General features: G+C 38.1%; 1 protein-coding gene across 2 annotated transcripts in view; it reads left to right on the top strand.

The window, feature by feature from the left end:
• ABCB7 (ATP binding cassette subfamily B member 7) overlaps positions 1-16,856 on the top strand; it is a 45,431-nt gene extending 28,575 nt beyond the window's left edge. For both annotated transcript variants that reach the window (XM_074915066.1, XM_074915067.1), the window contains 6 exons: positions 519-682; positions 851-980; positions 1,461-1,632; positions 7,322-7,425; positions 9,057-9,164; positions 11,889-16,856. In XM_074915066.1, the coding sequence (XP_074771167.1) occupies positions 519-682; positions 851-980; positions 1,461-1,632; positions 7,322-7,425; positions 9,057-9,164; positions 11,889-12,107 (897 nt within the window). In that variant the 3' untranslated portion in view covers positions 12,108-16,856. The remainder of the gene's footprint in view (positions 1-518; positions 683-850; positions 981-1,460; positions 1,633-7,321; positions 7,426-9,056; positions 9,165-11,888) is intronic.
• The last annotated feature ends 4,598 nt before the right edge of the window (positions 16,857-21,454 follow it).

Here is a 21,454-nt window from a genome sequence, read left to right on the forward strand (position 1 = left end):
AAGTATCTGGGTATTTAATAGGGCTGTTTTCTGGCAACGCCATCATTTCACCTTTTTGTTACGTTCCAGGTTTAATTTCTGTTCAAGAAAGATGTTGTGCAAGAATGCTTTCTGCCTCCTTTAAGTGCAGTTAGTGCAATAGCAACTGCTTTTTTCTTGCAGAACGTTTTAGTGACAGTAAAAGTTGCTTCGCGGAAGCTGTGCTTGTATTGAGATTTTTTTAAATTTAAGTATTCATGCCCTGTGCTTGAGTTTTTATTTGTAATTAATGATGCAGAATGTATTACTGCAAAAGAAGTTGTGAAGCAGAGTGTTTACAGCAGATATTTTTACCTTCTTCGGGGAAGAGGAGGAACAAACCAATTTCACTTATGTGGCAGATTATAATTATTTTCAACATATCCAAGCTGGAGTGTCTATTTGCCTTTTTCTGAGCTAGGAAATGGACTGTTCAGCTTGTTGAACTGCTTGAGGTTCTTTCTGGGCAGCATATAAAGTAGCACTCTTCTTTTTAATAGGACAAAGAGCTGGCTCCACCCCTGCAGATCACACAACAAACTGCTGCCATCGTCTTTGATAATGTGCATTTTGAATACCTTGAGGGGCAGAAAGTCCTTGCTGGAGTGTCTTTTGAAGTCCCTGCAGGAAAGAAAGTGGCCATTGTAGGAGGTAGTGGGTCAGGGTGGGTAAATGGACTAAATATGCCAATCAGTGATGCAGAATTTTGTTTCTTAAATGCGCTTGTTGTGTTTCACTCTTTATTATTTTTGTTTGTGACATGAGTTCTGTTTGGAGATTGTAAATGGCAAACCAGGAATGTAACATTAACTTGAATTCTTTTCAATTTCAGGAAAAGCACAATTGTGAGATTATTATTTCGTTTCTATGAACCTCAGAAAGGAAATATTTATGTTGCTGGCCAGAACATACAAGATGTCAGTTTGGAAAGTCTAAGAAAGGCAATAGGAGTTGTACCTCAGGTATACCATGTTTCATTCTTCCCAAATAGTCCATCGTAATAGTAATTACCAGTATTCTGACACTGTGGTTCAATGAAAGCCAATCCTAATGCAGTGGTATTGTCTAGCTCCTTTGAAAGTCACCATGATTCACCCCCACCCCTGGAAATACTATGTTTTTATCTGCATTATCATATAGATCCAGTTTCTGAAATGTCATGAGAAACTGCCTCCAGCTTTAAGTGCTTCAGCTTTATAGTTGACTACTGCCCATAATGAGTTAGCAAAGTGGTAAAAAGTATGCATGACACATATATATCTTTAGGACGCAATGTGTATTAATCCCATTTTTAGGAAAATAAATTTCCCCAAATACTTTTGCCTTCATACTTTGTAGAAAAATATAAGTTATTTACTCTGTATTGATTTCTTTCATGGATTGGGAATAGTTTTTAAACTGTTGTTCATGGCTTCTTGTTTAAAATCTTTCCATAAATGTAGGATGCTGTTCTCTTTCATAATACAATCTATTACAATCTGCTCTATGGCAATATTAGTGCAACACCCGAAGAAGTGTATGCAGTAGCAAAGTTGGCAGGAATTCATGATGCTATTCTTCGAATGCCAAATGGTTACAACACTCAGGTTGGTGAACGAGGACTCAAGCTCTCAGGTTGGTTTTTAAGCACACAAGTTCTTTCTATCCCTTTTGCTGCCTCAAAGTTCAATGCACAGTTTATTCCTCAGTCAGACTTGCTTTTAGCTTATTTACATTATAACATAATTGTAAGGCTGAATATTAATACAAAGAATTAATATGAAGATCTGTAGTTCAAGGCAACTGTACTCGACAAGGTATTTAAAGGAGTGTATTTTCAGGGGAGAGTGTTAAATGAGTTGATGCGTAAGCATGTAGGTGCATCTAAGTAAAAATTATCTTTCTCGTAATCTGTTTGGGTAGTGGAATACATATGAAGAGAATTGGGAACTTTGTGTGCTTTGCATGTAGGATGTGATAGGCTTAAATATATATATATATGCACAGACCTTCCAAATTTGAGGTTTTAAATCTAAACTTATAACAGCTGAAAGTTAGGTGGTGTTTTGCTTTTGCTGTTGCTAGTAAGTAAGGCAATGGGATATTGTGTTGCAGTGTAGCCATTTTGGACCCTGTTCATAATAAAAGGGCCTTCATATCTTACCCATGAATTGTGTAAGAAACAACATGAAAATGGTGTCTGCATATCTGCAAGCTATGGGTTTATATTACACAACTTTGGTACTAAAACAAAAAAAGCATGAGTTTAGGCTCTCAAAGTCTCTCTGTATTTGAGTATGCAGTTTACAAAATAGCATAACTGTTCTAGACTAGAAAGATGATATGACGTTAGCCAGGTTTTGCTAGTCATGCTAACCTTTCAGGGCCACTCTTACAAAAAATTCACTTTACTCCTTCTCTACAGCTGCCTGTAATATTAAAGTTACATACACTTGTTTGTAGGGAAGATGGTGCTTGAAAGCAAACGTTCTTCCTGTGGCAAAGTTATAATGTAAGATGAGGGATCACATGGAAACTGGGAAATGTCTAAGCCATCTCCCCTGTCCTTTTTCTGGTTTTTGTTGGCAGGACATAGGATTTTTAAAATACAGTGTTTAAGTGGAACTTCTTAGTAGCTAGATTCTACTGGAATGCTTTCAACCTCAAATCTATTAGGTTGAATTTGCATTGAGACAAAGCTAATAATGTCACATAAATGTAACATATACTAAATGCGCATTGTAACATTTACTAAATGAAACAAAACCAAAATTACTGTTTTGGTTGAAGGATATACTATTAATATTAGGTTATTTTATTATATTTTAAGTAAGTCTCATGGCTTTTAGTTTTTTAAGAGATACTTGATGCAAGATAAAATGGGATACTCGTTTCATGAGGTTTCCCCATTTAATTCACTGATGGGTTTGGTTCCCCTCCTTGATGGGTGTTACAAGAAGTAGAAGGTGCATTTGCAAAGTTCTTTTAAAACCATCTCCTGTTGTGTTGTTTTGAAAAAGCAAAACATCATATAGTTTTGCTTAAAATTGCTAACCAGTGGTGGGGCACAGTTTTTCTGTTTGTTTGTTATCTTTTTCCAATACCATCTTAAAGGTGTTTAGATAAGTTTGAGGTTATTGAAAATATTTGGAAGGCTTCTGACAAGGTGGGTAGTGTAATGCTGAACTGCATGCAAAGAGTAGTGGTAGAGAAACTGCAGTACACACACAACTTAACTACTGCACTGCCTGAGGAGAGGCCATGTCACTGGTAACATGTAGGACGTGTCTTTCTAAACAGCTTCTCCTGAATACAAGACCTTACTCTTCAACAAACTCCAAATATGTGTGACAGAGCTTAATTTTCTTCTACTCTGACTCCCTGTACCAGACACCATTTATTGGTAAACCAAAGAACAGGTCATCTTTTTTCATTTGCATGTAGGGTGGAGTGGTAGAGCGCAGACTATGCTGCTCTGTTAGGAATGAGGTATGACCCTACAGGAGAGAGAAACTTACTTGGAAACTTCAAGGTACTGAGGCTGCTTGAGAATGGTAGTGGGATGTGTATCTTGGGGGGATGTGGGGCTGGTGGGGATCCAGAGACAGGAGTGCAGGAATGCAGCAGGTTTGGGCAGAGACACTGCCTGTTGCAAAGACAGCAAGCTGTATGTGGTATTTCTTACTATGCAGCTGCTGAAGTCAGGAGTCCTGGTCTCTTTGAAATAGAGGATCAGAGGTTACGTTCTGTATCCAGAATGTATGTGCGGGAGAAAGCATGCACATTCGCAAAAGGGGAATACAAAGAAGGTTGGAAGGGAAATAAAATATGTGAGGCACAAATCTGTGTGAGCGAGTAGAAGATACAAAACAAGTACTGGCAGAACTGTAGAGAACTATGATAGTGATGAAAGATTTCTCTTGTGCTGTCTGTCTCCCCATACAGGTAATTTCTAGAAAGAAGATTTGACTGACACTAGGTTTGAAATGTTTTGGTGTTTATGGAAACATAGAATGGTTTGTGTTGGAACGGGGCATTCTATAGATCATCTAGATGAACCCCCCTGCCCTGAGCTGGGACATATTTCACTAGATCAGGTTGCTCAAGGCTTTAGCCTTATGTTGAAGTTTAGATTGGATTTTAGGAAATATTTTTTCACCAGAAGGGTTCTCAAGCACTGGAACAGGCTGCCCAGGGAAGTGGTGGAGTCACCATCCCTGGAGGTATTGAAAAGACATGTAGGTGTGGCACTTTGGGACATGGCTTAGTGGCCAACTTAGCAGTATTAGGTTTATGGTTGGCTCAATGATCTTAAGGGCCTTTTCCAATCTAAATGATTCTATGTCCCATTCTAAATCTGGAGAAGTGTGTATGGGCATCTTGGAGTTTCCTTCTGACCTCAAGGCTCCTTTAACAGAGTCTTTCTGAAAATGAGTTGTGCCTTTAATTCATCCTTCATTATGTGCTACCACTGATGGTCACAAGTACCCCTCTAACAGTGCTTTAGCTAAAGTGCTGTTTAGAAAGTGAAGGGTAATGTGTTTTTTTCCCATTTTGTTTGTATTTAAAGAAAAAAAAAAAGCAAAATCTCTCTCAGGATAAACACTGGATTTCTGAGGTGATAGAAAAAGAGTTCAGAGTGTGCATCTGTCATTGTAGTAGCAGATTCAGTTTCTTACTTTCAACAATTTAATTATCAAACAATAGTAATAAACAAGCTTCAGTAATGTTTACAGTCAGAGTACAGGAGTCTTAAGCTACAGGTCTCAGAAATGTCAGCTCATCTTGAGCTTCCTCAAATTGTGCATTGAAGTGATCTTAAATGCAGTTGTGTGCTCAGCTCTTGGGGAATTTGGTTCTGTGTGCTTTTGCTTGCAGGTGCCAGCTGGTGGTATTAGGTTGAAATGTGGAGCTAATGTGACTGCTGTATCCCATATGCTTTTGCTAAGATCAGTATTTTCATTGATAATGAGTCGTAATGGCCAGAAATGGTTTAGTTTGATGGATTGTAGGTGTCAAATGCGTACTGAGTTCCTTCAGTAGCTCTGTAAAAATGGGGCAGCTGTTACTTTGAATCTCTGCAGTTTCCTGAACAGTAGAATTACTCCCTAAATTGTTATAAAGGTATATATTAGATTCATTTCTGAATGTGTTTAGTTTATTTTTAAGTTGGATGAGGCTTCTTATATTTCTCATCTAAGAAAAACACAAAGTCCTGACTTGTTTTGTCTTTTTAGAATATTTTCTGGGAGAAATACTGTGAGTGAAGGATCTGTGAGTTTAAGTGGTCCTCTGATATCCAGGCATTTTATATGCATGATGGAAAACCCAAGGTTTTCAGGACCTTCACCACCCTTCAGGGTGTCTCAGTGAAAGACACAGTGGCAGTTAACGTGGGTCCCGGTTGTGGTAGTAAGGTGTGGGACCAGTAAAGGCTGTGATCTTAATTTGAGGCCCTTGTTCTATAAATAGCTAAATTTGTTGAGTTTAAAAAATAGTAAGTAAATTGGATTCTACCTGTATGCATATTGTGGATTCCTTTCTTCCAGCAGATGAACAGCTCACTTATTTGAGGACTGGCACTGGAAAACTGCACGTTAGAAGTGCTGTCTTGATACTTTAAACCTGGTGGATTTTTTTTATGATTGTCAAGAGCCTTAATACGAACAAAAATTCCTAATGGCAGTACAGTAGCATAGATAACAAGCTTCGGTATCTGAATTTCTCTCCCCTACTGTGGTTTCCTTTTGTGCGGTACAAAAATAGGCGTAAGGAAGTCTTTGTTGCAATGAGAACTTAATTTAAATGGTGAAGTAAGCATTTAGTGCAGTTCTTACTGTCTCAGTGATTGATTCATCAAAAATAATGAAAAAGAAGTTGTTTTGGCTTTTTCAAGTAGCATTCATTTCAGTGATTTCTAATAGATATGTAATAAACAGCTATAACACCCCAAACCGCTGACTTTCTGAATGAAACAGTTAACACGCTGTGTTCTGAATATGAATGGAGAAGAACATGAAATGAGTCGGTATGCTACAAATGCAAGGAAAGACCTTCCTTAGATTTTGTTATTGTAGTATGTCTTTCAAACATGGATATTGTCAAGCTGTGAGTTTTGAACATGCTTTAAAGGAGAGAGAGGGACAGTATATTGAGTCTGAGTAAATTGTACAATTCTAATTTCTACTGACTTCTGCCAAAGACAGTTTAAAATTTGAATGGCAGCATTATTATCATAAGATATTATGGTTTATTAAGGCATGTTCTCTCATGATAGGAATGGAACATTAACAATAATAAATGGTATTAACTAGAATGTTTTGAAGTCTTGAATAAAACAAAGGAGGACAAGTGCACAAATGTGAAATGTTTGCACTGCATACCAAATGTTTAGCAGATTTTAAGTTCTCAAATGCACCTGTTTTCCTGTCTGTAAAAGTTGTCCTAAGTTATTCTTGAGTAGATGTTGGCTGCAAGAATTGCAAAGGAAGGAAACTAGCCTGAAACTTGGTTACATCAGAAACCAACAGGCAGTAGACTGCATAATGAAAATGATTTCCAATACTGTATTAATTGTGGTTTCTGGTGAAATTTGCTGGTTAAGGTTGTTAGGTATGGACGCTTTAAATCTGGGCCTTTATGGAGTGGAAAGTTAGATGAATTTCAGAGAGATACCTGAAAGAAGAAAGGTGTGTGCAAGATGCATGAAATCAAATACAGCAGGCACGGACAGAGCATTGTTTATTTGCAAGGGAAAACAAGATGTATGTATGCAAAGTTACTGTACAGGGCATAGCTTAGACCAGGTAAATGAGCTCATCCTCCCTGATGTATAGAGTGAGTTACTGTATGTTGATGTGAGTTACCTGTACAAAGCTCTTGCATTGTGGCATATACAAAATATTTCATAGAATCATAGGATACCAGGTTGGAAGGGACCTCAAGGATCACCTGGTCCAGCCTTGTCTTGGCAAAGCACAGTCTAGACAAGATGGCCCAGCATCCTGTCCAGCTGAATCTTAAAGTGTCCAATATTGGGGAATCCACAACTTCCTTGGGGAGATTGTTCCAGTGGCCAATTGTTCTCGTAGTTCTCTGTCCTCTTCTAAAAGGATAAGCAATCTTGAATCCCTCTGCACTTACGAGGGAGCAGGAACTTGTGTGATATCTTATGTAACATGTACAGACCTTAATCATTAGCAACTATGATGTATATTAAAAAAAACCAACCAAACAACCCAAACCCAGTTATGTCTGCTGTTGAATTTAGAATATCACAATTATAACTTCTTTTTTTTTTTTTTTTCCTCTTCCCCCCACTCAGGAGGAGAAAAGCAAAGAGTTGCAATTGCTAGAGCAATGTTAAAGGAGCCACTTATTTTTCTCTATGATGAGGCCACATCATCTTTAGATTCAATAACAGAAGAGGTAAATTGGGATGAAAAAATATAAAACTTAAGTGGTGTAATGATGTCTGATTCTGATGCTTTTTTCCATGTTCCTTTCCTCTCAGAAAGAATTCTGTTCTTTCTGCCAGATTGCTATCATGTGTTTTCCTAGTATTATAACTAAGAGATTCTATGTTTTAGCTCATTTCCTAAAGGCCAAAGTAGAGATACTGAGTCTGTCTACCTTGAAACGTAGCTAAGAATATCAACTCTGTCTCTCGGCATATTTTCTGTTTTATACTCTTGAGGTCCCATTCACCGTAAAATATTTAATCTTTTGAAACTGTTGCAAATACCTCATGTGGCCATGAAGTGCAAAGCTTTCCAATCCACTTTAAAAGATGTTTAGATGACATCTAGCATTCATTAAAAATGTCCTATAAATAATTGTGACATAATGCAGAACAGAAAACCTCTTATTTGTTGTGCAGCATCTTTCTGAGATGCAAATCGGGTAGGTGTAACCTGCAGTGCTGGTGTTAATTTGTATTCATTTCACAGGAAGGGCTGTGAAACATCAGAGTGTTGTGACATAGATGTCATGACACTACTACACTAACTGCATCAGGCTTCATAACCACATCTTTGCTTAAACACAAAGCTCTCAGCACCAGCAGTAATTTCACAAACTAATGTCATAAACTAGAGCTATGTTTGTGTTCACTTTTGCAGATTATTGAGCAAATTTATTGACCTGTAATCACTAAATTACTTTCACTTTCCAGATACAAAGAAATCAGAGTACAAACTGTACATCTGTATAGTACAGCTTCCTCATTGGACCAGAAATGTTCATAACACACAATTCTACAGCACACTATTTGGATTCTTTCTCTTTTGTTTTGCTGTATTTATTGCAAGAATCATAAGCAAAGCTGAAAGGTTCACAGCAGAACTGCATTTTAAAGATAGCAAATGAAAATGAGTCCTTTCCACAAAAATACATCTGATAATTGAAATGTTTTCTGACAAAGGCAAGTGTTTTTCAGGAAGAAAAAGCAGACACTTCACTTATTGTAGTGAGGGCACAAATTCCCTATTAGTGCTGCTTGCGTCTGAATGCAGTTTGGGAAGGTGGAAAACTGCTCACAAAGGCAGCAGTGGATAGATAAATAATTCCTAGGATTGCTTTAATTTTATATTCCACATTGGCAGGATATTGAGATTGAGAGGGATTTTTTAACTTTCATTGATTGAAAAGTATTATTGGGGTAATGATGACTTATTATTTTCATCTGCCTCTACTGCTGTTCATGTTGCTTTTGGAGCATGGTTGCATGGGGAGATTTTTCCTGAAATCAAGTAACACTTCTCTTCCTTTGTCCCATGGGATATCTGCATTTTTCTATGAATATAAGCTTACTCTACAGTTTGAGGACTTTATCAGAGCCACAGATATTCATGCTTGGGAAACTTCTATTTCTTCTGCAGATACTTGTAGCTGTTTCTTATTCTGAAGCTATAGCAGTACTGGAGATGTTTTTCAAAACTTATTTACAGTAACTCGCATATATCCAGACAGCATTTTGGTGTGGGAAAGAAGCAAGTTGACATTGGCCTGTCATACCACTTAGGAGTGTCTAAGAGTTTGTCTCTGTTTTAATCTTGCAGAATATTCTCAGTGCCATGAGGGACATAGTGAAACACCGAACATCAGTTTTCATCGCTCACAGGTTGTCAACAGTAGTTGATGCAGATGAAATAATTGTGCTGGATCAGGTGAGGTGATCACCCCATGATGTGTAATTTTGTAATTTTCATATAATGTCAGTGTTGTTTTAGAGAGTCTGTGTGTCCATTTTCAAATACTAAATTCCTACCAAGCTACCGAAAGTTCTTTCTTTGGAAGTGAGCCATGTTAGAAAATTGTAGCCCAGGCTTTTTATATACTCCTCTTCTTTGTAATGAACAGTTCTATCATCTGCAGAAACTCATATGTGGGACTCTTGTATGTTGTATTTTTACTTAATTTGCATAATTCATTTAATTACATATTCCTTATATGTATTATGACAAATTTCACTTGTGTTCTGGGACTGTCTTAATGTTGCATGTTTTTAATCTAATTTATTACATACTTCTGTCAGATTAGGTTTTCTAATGTATTCCCCCAATTTATGCTTCATTCTTCACTCAGCGAGTGTCTGTTTTTCACATCCATTGTTTTTTTCTTTCATTGGAAAGAGAGAGGACAGCATGTTCTGTTTCCATGCAGATAAAACTGTTACAGGATTGTTCAGTTTAATTATGTTATAAATCTGAACACCATTCTCTGTACCTGTAAAAAAGCACGATTATTCCCTTTCTGTATGCTTCTCTTATAAGAAAAAAACAAACTCAAAGTTCCACCATTTGATTTACTAATATCACTATTCAGCTGTTATATTGTGTGTCCTAAGTCCATTTTCTTCTCTATTACCCATATCTGGCTACAGATTTAAAATAAACAAATGTCCTTATTATAACTTCATACTTACTCCTTTAACTGATAATGCTGAAAATATAGTGCTTTAATCTGTTGATAATAGATGTTAAATTTATCTCTGCATTCATTTTTTTTAGTTGCTGTTTATATGCTGTGATCATAGGTGTATTTAGTGACTTAAAAAAATAAATTATTCCTACAGTACATTAAATGATTTAACGGGGAATCAGAACAAAATCTTATGAAACAGTGGCATTCACGACTATCTTTGCTATACAGATCTCAGCTTCATATGAATCTCAAAATGCAGTAGTGGAATAAATCACTCTGTGGAGTTTTTGTTTGGTTTTGATCTACTTGTTTTTTCAGCTTTTGCTGAAAAAGTAATTTCCTAAGGTGTATCCTTTATGTAACTGCATGCTAAAACATCTTGCAAATGTTTTTTAACATGTTATAAGGCAATCTGCGACTTTCTGTTGTCGATGCAAGTTTTCACAGCTTACTAAGAGTGTGTTTTGTGTTATAGTGTAACTGTTAAAATAAAAATAAAAGCACAACCTAAAACTGTAAAACAGCTAGGGTGCTCACTTTCATGAATGATGTTAGTGTAATAAAGATTGTGAATGAGTAAGGCAGCGTGGTGCATCACTTTTAGTGCCTGACTGCTTCATGAGGCATCACTGACGTTTGCTCAGCAAAAAGTTGCCTCTTGTCGTCCCAGCTTGATTGATGAGCACTGTGTTAGCAACCAGATAAATAAGGCTCAGTAGTGGAGATGAGACAAGATGATTGTGTCTGGTTTTGCTTAGCAATGGAAATATGGCATCACAATTTCAGCACCTTTGCCTAGGTGAAGTCAAAATAATTCTTGAGTGAACAAACATTGATATTGATCTTAATTCTGTGAAGCTGAACAGAGAAGTTACATTGATTGTTCAAAAGTTATTAAAAAGAAGGCCATAATTCAAAAACCTAGTCTCTACAACAATGAACTCTCTAAATTAACCACTTAGAGTTTTTAAATAAATTCTGCAGTTATGTTGGTCAAGTGTATATTTGTTCAGATTCCACCAGCACATCTAGTAATAGAAGTGACAAGACCCAATTTTTTTCCCAGCATGTTCATCAGCAGCTGTCACAAGGAGGTAGATTTAATTGTAGATCAGAATTTAGAACTAATATAAAACCCATGTAGTTGTCTGTATAATGCTGCCTTTTCCCAAAAGAAAGAATAGCTGGAGAATGAATACATTATTTTAATTTGAAGTCAGTGAATGTAAATGTGTATCTCAAAGTAAAAAGATGAGTCTGGTTTTTTGAAGAGTAGTGTTGTTTCACTGTCCATAGGATTTGAGTTCTCCTCTCCAACTCTTCCTGTTTCCAAAATGATAGTCAATAAATCATCTTTGCTCTTGAGAACAGCACAGATGAACTAAACTGCTCACTTGATTTTCACGGTGGCAATTGCAATGACACAAGTTACTGAGCACCCATCTAAAACCACAATTTACACTAATTGTTTTTAGGATTTGATTTTAAATGTTCAGCTTAGCTAGTACAAATCCCTCTCTGTATACTCTTTTCTTTTAGCTTCTTAGCGTAAGTGTGTCTGTTATCAAGCAAAGACAAGTGCATGTTTGTTTATAACTTTGCACTAGTAGTTTTAACACCTTGCTGCTCATATAGAGTCTAAGCTTCCTTTAAATAACTCTTCCAGTTTACATAGTAAAACTTTGCCTGTTGGTGGGCTTTCCAGTTTGTCCAGATGGTCAAAAGGCATCTATGTTCCTGTTTATGTAAGTTTGAGAACAAACACAGCTCCTTGTTTTCAGCTTGCTGTGTAGCACACAATTCAGTGCACCACACATTCAGCCTTTCATTACTGTCCTCCCAAGCTCCTACTCATTAGTAGTTGGTGTAAAATATATACTGTAAAACTGTTGCCTATATGTTGGTGGCATTTATATTCCTATAGGTCTGATAATAATGATTACTGACTTACTCCCTTTCTTTCACAGGGTAAAGTTGTGGAACGTGGTAGACATGCAGACCTTCTTGCAAGTCCTAACAACCTCTATTATGAAATGTGGCATACACAGAGCAGCAAAGTACTAAATAGTCACAACAATCCAGATTGGGAAGAGAGAAATAATCAGATATCCAAAGAGGAGGAAAGGAAGAAACTAGAAGAAGAAATTATCAATAGTGTGAAAGGCTGTGGAAACTGTTCATGCTAAGTATGATCCTGGATTAATCTTCTATAAGAGGTTAAAAATGCACAAGATTACAGTGAGGTGCAGCTCTTGTTTTTAAGTCAGTGTTCAAAAACTTCCTGGGTTTTGGGGTTTTACAGTTTCTCAAAGGGATATAATTTCAACCAAAGGAGTTCTATTTTTACATATTTAGAAATCTGTAATATTCAATAGCATCTGCAAGAGCTGAGCTTTTTCAAAAACTTTAAACTTCTCAACTAAGAGTACAATTTATGGCCATTTTTAGGCATTGGTAAATTCTCCTGGTAGTCACTTGAGGTGGATTATTAAATTGTAAACAGATTTGTCCTTGATTTACATTTTTTCTCATCATTAATGGTTGATAAATATGTCATGTTTTAATTGTAATTGGGCTAATTTGAACTCATTTGCTAGTGAGGAAGATGCAATTTAAATTCATCAGTGGTGTTCTGGTTTAAAATGTTCTACCTTGTAAAGAATAAGAAAAACCTCAACAAAATATTAGGAGACTTCTAGTAACAAACTGTATCTTGGAATTACCCATCTGACCCTTCAAAAACACCTTTTATATTCGACTATCAGGAAATGTATTGGTGGTATTCTAAAAGAAAACTAAGTATTTTGAAGAGCCAGCAAAAATCTGGAATTGACAAAATACTGTGTGACTTTACAGAAAATATACATGATGTTGTATGTAAATATGAAGAATTGGAAGTTTCCCTTAAATGAAAAAATCAGAGTTCAGGATTCTGTATCCTTGACATCTGCTGTAGTAGTCAAAGCAGAATGCAGTCACTTTTTCAATTTCCGTCATGGTCTTAGGGAGCAATTAAGATTCAATAAAAACTTCCATAAATTTCTATTATGTCATTAATATATGAGAAAATGACCTGGATAATGTTGAAAGCATTGCTATAATACTCTCCTCATTTCAATAGTTGAAACTTCTTCAGTGTCAAGAAACCTTAGTCTTTGCAATTTACAAAACACTGCAGATGTATCGGGTTTGCATGGCAAGGTTTTGGTAGCCGGGGGCTGCAGGGGTGTCTCTGTGAGAAGCTGCCAGAAGCTTCCCAGTGTCCGACAGAGCCAGTGCCAGCAGGCTGCAAGGCTGAGCCCATCAGCAATGGGCGTAACATCTCTGGGATAACGTATTTAAGAAGGGGAAGAAAAACCTGCACAACACCAGCAGCAGCTGCGAGAGAGGAGGGAGATTATGTGAGAGAAACAGCCCTGCAGAGCCCAAGTGAGTGCAGGAGGAGGGGCAGGAGGTGCTCCAGGCCCGGGGCAGAGGTTCCCCTGCAGCCCGTGGGGAGGCAGCTGTGCCCTGCGCCCAGGGAGCTCCACGGGGGAGCAGACACCCACCTGCAGCCCGGGGGGGACCCCACGGCGGAGCAGGGGGATGTGCCCGAAGGGGGCTGTGACCCCGTGGAGAGCCCACGCTAGAGCAGGCTCCTGGCAGGAGCTGTGGCCCCGTGGAGAGAGGAGCCCCCGCGGGAGCAGGTTTGCTGGGCAGGAATTGTGACCCCGCGGGGGACCCACGCTGGAGCAGTTTGTGAAGGGCTGCAGCCCGTGGGAAGGACTCGCGCTGGAGCAATTTATGGAGGACTGTTTCCCATGGGGGGACCCCACACTGGAGCGGAGGGAGAGTGTGAGGAGGAAGGAGCAGCAGAAACATGTGATGAACTGACCACAATCCCCATCCCCCTGTGCCTCGAGTGGATGAGGGAGAGAAATTAGGAGGAAAGCTGAGCTGGGGAAGAAGGGAGGGGTGGAGGGAAGGTGTTTTTAAGATTTGGTTTTAGTTCTCGTTACCCTACTGTGACTTGATTGGTAATAAATTAGTTTCCCCAAGTTGAGACCATTTTGCCTGTGGTGGTAATTGCTGAGTGATCTCTCATTGTCCATATATCAACCCAGGAGCCTTTTGTTATATTCTTTCCCCCTGTATAGTTTAGGAGGTGAGTGATAGAGTGGCTTGGTGGGTGCCTGATGTCCAGCCAGGGTCAGCATGGTGTAACAGAATAGTATTTTTAGGCCTTACCTCTTCAGGGAAACTTACCCTATCTGTTTATCACTAGTTATTCTGGTATAATTTTTCGTGTTGATTTTAAAAATAAAGATCATTCTCTTGGATGTTGAAAAATAACTTTTTTTTTTCCTGGGGAATTATACCAGTATAATTACACTGATATAATTACATTTGTAAATCAGATGCAAGATTTCTCAGTGTGGGCACTAGCAAAGCACTGAATTTGGTGCTTCTGGAAATTTAGTTGCAAATAGTGTTTATTTTTTTGTTATACCCTTCCCTGCAACTAAATATAGGAACAGTAACTTAAAGGGAGTGAAACCTTTGCTGTCTTTTCTGCTAGTTACTCATTTTCTCTCTATTAAAACGATGGATGAAAAAACCCATCCTGGCATCAATCTCCAGTTAAAAATTATTTTAAAAGTATATTGAATGCGAGGACTTTTATTTTCATCCTTGGAGTACAGAAGCAAAGTGAAGTCTTGTTAATGTAGTGGCAGTTCAGAATTCTAGCTTACAGTCTTCCTTTTATTTTCACTAATTGTCTCCTTTTTTAGTTTCTGACAGCAGTAAGGTTGACTATAAAGGTACAGTTATCTCTGAACTGCCAGAAGCAGTTAGCAAAGGTTTATTAAAAAGTCTTTTTATGGGGCATTTCCCTTTCCTGTATTGTGGCTAATAAAAACCCCAAACAATGTATTTTCCCTCCCCACCCTGCAACAGCTAATTCTTGGAATTAATTTGTCTGCTGTTGCATGCAGCAGATAATGTGCAAAGGCTGTAAATAGTAGTATTTCAATACTGAAGATTTTTTTTTTTCCTTTGGCATGAGTATTAGAAATGTCACAGGTTGGAAAGGTGAAGGGAAAGGGTTTTTCTCAGTGAGCAGTTTTCCATATTGCAGAGCTTAGACATCCCAGTAATTGTCTTCAGAGAGCACAGAAGTTAGCATTATCTTTTAAATGTCTGAAACCAAAAGCCATTATAATGCCAAATTTGATTGTGAAGGGAAGTTTTCAGATGAACAAGTGATTATACAAAGCTGATGCATTTTATCACTGGGGATGGGCCTGGCAAGTACTCTTGGCCATCATAGGTTTGGAATGAGGGCCGTTTTCAGGTGGTAAGGACCAGAAACGACCATTGTTTGTTTCAGTCTATAAAGGGTTTGGTATAGCTGTAAGGCCATTACCTACCTCTGTCTTTGATGCAGCTTTGTCCAACGTTAGGCAAACTGAATGATGGGAGGTAACTCTTAACAAAGGGATTTCCTAAAAAAGGCCAGTCATACAGTAGAATATTTGTTTTAAAGAATTGCAGTGAGTTTCTGGAGATGACTGAAAAATTCCTGTGTCATGGAGTTGCTAGATAAGCCTTCCTGACTTGTTTGTGGCTTTATTTGAATGAATGCTCTCTATTCTTGTCTATCTGCCTCTTTGACACGGGTTGCAAAAATACACTTTACAATTGTAAATTTAGCAGCTACACACAAGAAATGAAGAAAGAAAAAAAACTGTATCTGTACTAATGAGAGGAAAAAGTTTTTTCTCCTTCCATTACTTTCCCAAATTAAATGGGAAAAACTTCCTATAAAAGCAGAAAAGTTATTGCATAGCTGAAGAGCTGTAAATGAGCAGGATCCTCTACTGCCACAGCCTCACAATTCTGTCAAACAGATGCAAGGACAAAATGCTGAGCGTTAGGTTTTGCTTGTGAGCAGGCATCTCAGAGAAGCAGTAGCAATACTTGGCAATTCTCTTGTCAGCTCAAAAGTAAAACTTGTGCTCTCTTTGTTTTTATTTTTTTATTCATTTACTGTAACTCCAGAGCATCACCATTTGAAGCAGACATTTAGAACGCTGAGTGGGGGAGTCATGGCTTTGGAGAGACTCTTGCTGTAGTGCACTGACTCTTAAGACAGTATATATGGCATCTCTTTAAAAAGTCTTACAGTTTCTTACACGAAACATTTATTTTGGAACTCTTTCACAGCCTCTGTGGATCTTGGTAATTCTGCTCTTCTGTAATCTGGAACACCACTTTTCTAAACAGCAGCTTTTCATATTCTGGACTTTTAGCTGGCTGTTTTTCAAAATTCAAGTCATCTACTACCATTATAAAATCTTTGTCTGCAATTTTACAGTGGAAAAAGCCATTTAATTTTTTTTTTTCCATTTCAGTCTCTGTTTTTAAAGGAAATGTGTTTGTGGAAAATGGACATTAAAAAGGAACTGGTTCTTGCAGTGTATAGTCAGATATTAACTGTGAATTTACGGAATTTAATTTTAATTCCTATGTAAAAACTTACTAGGCACAGGATAGGAAGACAAAACACACAAAATTTTGGCTATTCTGACCTCCAAGTTAGAAAATTTAATTAGTGGTTGGTGGGGAGACTGTTTTGCTTTTTACAAATGGAAATTCATAATTTGCTACTTGCAGATGATCCCTTAGTTTACTCTCAGCATTTCTGTTACATGGATTAGCAGTTACCTACATCTCTTAACATTAAGATTTTAAATTATGTTCAAGTTTCTTTTCAGAATGGAAATGTAAAATTCACATTGTACGGTAAGATGATAGATTTTCAAGAACAACAAAAAAAATCTAGTTTAAGATCATATTGTGTAAACATTCTGCTGGAAGACTTTTTACCCTGACTCCTGTTGTTCATCTGTGTATAGATAATTATTATTAAATAAAGGATTTATCTTTGTGAATAGAAATGGGTGTCCTGTCAAAATGGCTCTTCTAGCTTTGCAGCAATTTCCAGAGGAAACAAATCAGTCACTGGTATGGAATAAAAGCAGCAGTGATTTTAAGAACATCTATGGAAGTATGTCTCTTCCACTCAGAAAAGGAAGCTTTAAATTGGCCTTTTTATTAAAAGCAATTGTTTTCAGTGATTGGTAGTGACAGTGAAGCTGGTAACAAATTATGGGGATGTGGGTTAGCATAAGGCGACCAAATTCCTGATGATTGATCAGAAAGGTAAGTTAATATACCGCACCTGAATTCTGTTCCCACTCAGCTTTTATATCCCCTAATTTTCAGTGTATGGAGCTGCAAAAACATGTGAAGAGCACTCATGTTAAATGTATCATGCTGATGAGAATGAAAATTCTTGTTAAAAGCTTGACTGTTCCTTACTTTAAAATACTGTATTTTTATAAATGTAAACTCTTAACTTGTGAACAATAGAAGTAGGTCTGTTTTAAGGATTTGCTTGAGCCCTTGACATGACATTGTGTGTAATTACTGACTGGATTTCTTTTTTGTGCAGCTGTAACTAGTTTCTCATTATTGAATGAGAAAGCAGGAAAAAATTTTTTTATTTACATGTAATTTTCATAGTTTTTCTAATGCACATGTACTATATTGATCTGAGCTACAGTAGCCACCAGTCCTGCTGTCACTGTCTCAAAGCAGTTGTCACTGTGTTCTGCATGGTCTTGCAACATGCACCGTATGTCTGGAATGAATGAATGTGAGATCCTGGAGCAGGCTGGGTTTTTTCAAGTACGACTGGATGAACTTCCAGCTGTTGTTTCTAAAGCTTCATTTGCAATATCTTTAAATCCTGTGCAGGAGTACTCCATAAATGTTTACTGACAAAAAAGTCATTAATTTTTGAGGGGGAAGAGCTATAACGGGAGGATGTTGGGGTTTTTTTCTTCATGTATACGTATAACTTCTATTAGTGCTAATTTGAGTTTCATGTGTGCGTCAAGGAAAACGGTAATTACAAATCCAGCGGTTTTTAATCTTCACATAAATTAGGAATAATTTTGAGGTTACCATGCTCATTTAACTTCCTATCTGTTTTCAAACAATGGTTGCAGAAGTGGCAATTTAGTATTCTATCGATTATCTGCTGCTTCCCAGTGAAAAATTTCCAATTATGTTTATTTTGGTTAGTTGAGCATCTAAACAAGTCTTCCCTACCTTTAGTCCTGGCGTCTGCTGGAAACTTCCAGTTTGGGGCTGTGCACAAGATGGGAGATTTGGTGGCAGCTGGATGCTTTAACTGCATGCTGAAGAGTTTGATTCTTGGAAAGAGCCAGGGCATTTTTCTAAAATAATTATATTTTTTAAAAAGTTTTTGAAGTGATGTGGCAGTACTGTGATGTGTAGTTGTCTTGTTAATGAAATGATGTCACTGATGAAATGGTGAGGGAGGTAGATTGTAGATATCTGAGCATCCTGTAGAATGGATACTCTAGAGCTCAGCTACTCCTTGACTTCAGTGTATAAATCTGATTTCTTTTTAAGAAAATCTTTGAATGGTTAGTCCCTGAAAAATATATTTTAAATTCCTGTTATGTGACTTCTGATCAGTTTCTGCAGATGTTGTGACTAAACTTAGGTAAAAGACGTGAGCTTTATGCAGCCTGGAAAACCAACAGAAACTTTGAGAGATCAGTCCTCGAGAGGAAGGTCTGCAGACTAAGGTTGATCCAGTCCCCAGCTCCCTCTTGTCTCCCACCAGGATCCTGCCAGAGCCCATCAGTGGCACCTACAGTAAGAAACACTCTTCTATAGCCAGACCTTGGTTAGCCCTGTAAAGCACCGGTCAGATGCCTAAAAGCGTTGCTATATGTTGCTATATATGCTCCCAGTACTTAAAGGGGCTACAGGAAAGCTGGGGAGGGTCTCTTGATCAGGAGATGTAGGGATAGGATGAGGGTAACAGCTTTAAACTGACAGAGGGCAGGTTTAGATTAGATCTAAGGAAGAAATTCTTCCCTGTGAGGGTGGTGAGGCCCTGGCACAGGTTGCCTAGAGAAGCTGTGGCTGCCCCCTCCCTGGCAGGGTTCAAGGCCAGGTTGGACGGGGCTTGGAGCAACCTGGGCTGGTGGAAGGTGTCCCTGCCCATGGCAGGGGGGTGGGACTGGATGATCTGTAAGGTCCCTTCCAACACAAACCATTCTGTGATCTGTGAGGGGATGTATTGCTGTGTACTGTCCTGTGAATGCTTAAGAGCCTTAAAAACTGGTGTGTGGTATCCATCAAAGCTTGTCTAGACGGACATTTAGTCAGCCCTCCCGTTACGATTCTCTTTAAATGAAGTATTGCTGGTTAGACTGGCAAGCTGCGTGCTAGGCTAAAGGTAGCTTCCTAAATAGATTTAAGGTGTGTCCTCTGAGACTAAATTATTATTTTCTTTTGTGTCACTGGGCACTTGTGAAAGTGGGGTTGATGGAATATGGTTTGTGTGCATAATTAATTCCATGAATTCACAGGGCTGCTATGTAGGTTTCCTACAGCTGCAATGTCATCATGACTAGTCACCTTAGTGTTTCGGTACAGGATCACTCTCAGAAGAGGAACATCAGTTGTACAAAGGTGCACAGTTGATTAATTAATTTAAGAGGAAAAATGTGTTTTTACTAGTGTCTTAGGGCAGAATTTAAAATAGCATCCCCAAAGTTGAAAATCTAATGTGACAGCTCCCCCACATTTCATTTCCAGTTTTCAATGCTTTGTAGCCCTTTATAAAATTGTCAAGAACAGCACTTATGTCACACCAACTTAAAACGTGTCTTATAAAACTATCAAGCTTATCCTGGAGAGGAGAGAGGAGAAAAAGAGAGTTTCTCCCCCTCCATTATGGAGAGGAAGAAACAGGCTGAAACATGATATATCAGGTTGTGTTGTGTCCTTTGAATGCATTGTAAAGTGCTCTGCAAGTGTCATCTGAAGATTTTTCTGGCCTTGTGTGTACACCAACAAATATTTAGAACAGTGGAGGTTGAAAAGATGAAAAGTTTCCATCTTCTGCTAGTTAGAGAAAATGGAATGTGAAGGTCAGTCTGTAATTGGGAGTGAACATTTCAAATACAGTTGATGTATGAATTACGAAATGGGCCATGCAGCTTTTAAAAAATGGAAATACACGTTCATGTATTTTCACACAGGGGTGTAAAAATCTTTATTTCTTTAGTGATTTGAAGAACTTCATGGCTTCTGAGGAACACAGATAAAAAATTGAGTTTATTTACAGTTAAAACCAGGGAATATTTTCTGGGAAAAATAGTGCCTGCAGAATTTGTAAAAGGTAATGAGTGACATGGCTTCTTGACACTGTTACTTGTTCTGTGATTCAAGAAATCCAGGCTACTTGACAGGATAAAAGGGAGGGGGAAGAGCACAAGGAAGAAGTATTTTAGGCTGGATTTGTTACTTCTGCCTTGTGCAAACTTCACATTGGCTTATTGTAAAGCTTATATAAGGATTGTGCCAGGAGTGGGGTTTGCATGTTTGCACCTGGGATCATAAAACCTTACCAAAAAAAGACACACCAGCTTAAGTCTTGTGACAGTCCTATAGTCCCTGCTGGAGCGAAACTGAGGAACAGGTTATAAAATGTTAGCATGTTAAGCAAAATGACTGAAATGCTAAGGAGTAACATACTGCCATTAACCTGGGGAAGCTGATGTATGAAGTAGATGAATATCTAGTGTATTTGGCCAGCACTCCCACAGGTTGTGTAGTAGGCGTCACAAATATCTGTAGCATTAACAAGAGAAAGATTTTTGGCAGACTACAGACTTTCTAATGGTTGAATCCAGACTTCTGTTCATGTATGAAGTACATGTATGTATCTGAGAATTGTTTAAAGTGGAGACTGGGAGGAATTTGAAAAGTTTAGTAACCTGAAAAACTGTATCATGGAACACCTGAAGTTTATCTTTGAGGGTATGGAGGGAATTGATTAATATTTAGTGGTGTGGGTTGTGTATAGACCATAGAGTGGCTATAACAGACAAATGACTGAAATTGTCATTTGCCTGAGAAAACAGTGTTGCCTTAGTTTTTAGGGTAAAAATAAATTTATGACCTTAAGTTGTACAATGCAGTGACTTTATTTTTAAGCAATATTTTACAGTATTTAAATATAAATGCCAGAGGAAGGGAAGTTCAGAGATGTGAACCTGGGTTAGTGGGGGAAGGAGGGTCTTCTAAATTCAGTCCCTTAACTGCAAACTTTGAATGCTAATCTTGGCCTCACATAACACCAGCTGTTTGCAGGAGTTTTCCCTGCAGCTTTGCACGCAAGCTGATCACTTCTCCTTGAACATTACCTTACTTTGCTCTGTTGCCCCTTCTTCCTTCCCTCTCCCCATAACTGGGCTGTAATTCTCCCTAAAATACTTCCTGTCTATAAACTTGAGGAAACATTAACAGCTTCTGTCTTAGGGTTGGCCTTTTTTCCCTTGCGTGCTATGGAGGAGTGCTGCCTTTCAAAGAACCCTCTCAGGTGAGCTCTGTGGGATGGGATGCTGCACAATGAAGGCCCTTGTTCTACCTTTGGACC

Source organism: Athene noctua, chromosome 11, assembly GCF_965140245.1.
Source record: "Athene noctua chromosome 11, bAthNoc1.hap1.1, whole genome shotgun sequence".
Lineage (NCBI taxonomy): Eukaryota > Metazoa > Chordata > Aves > Strigiformes > Strigidae > Athene > Athene noctua.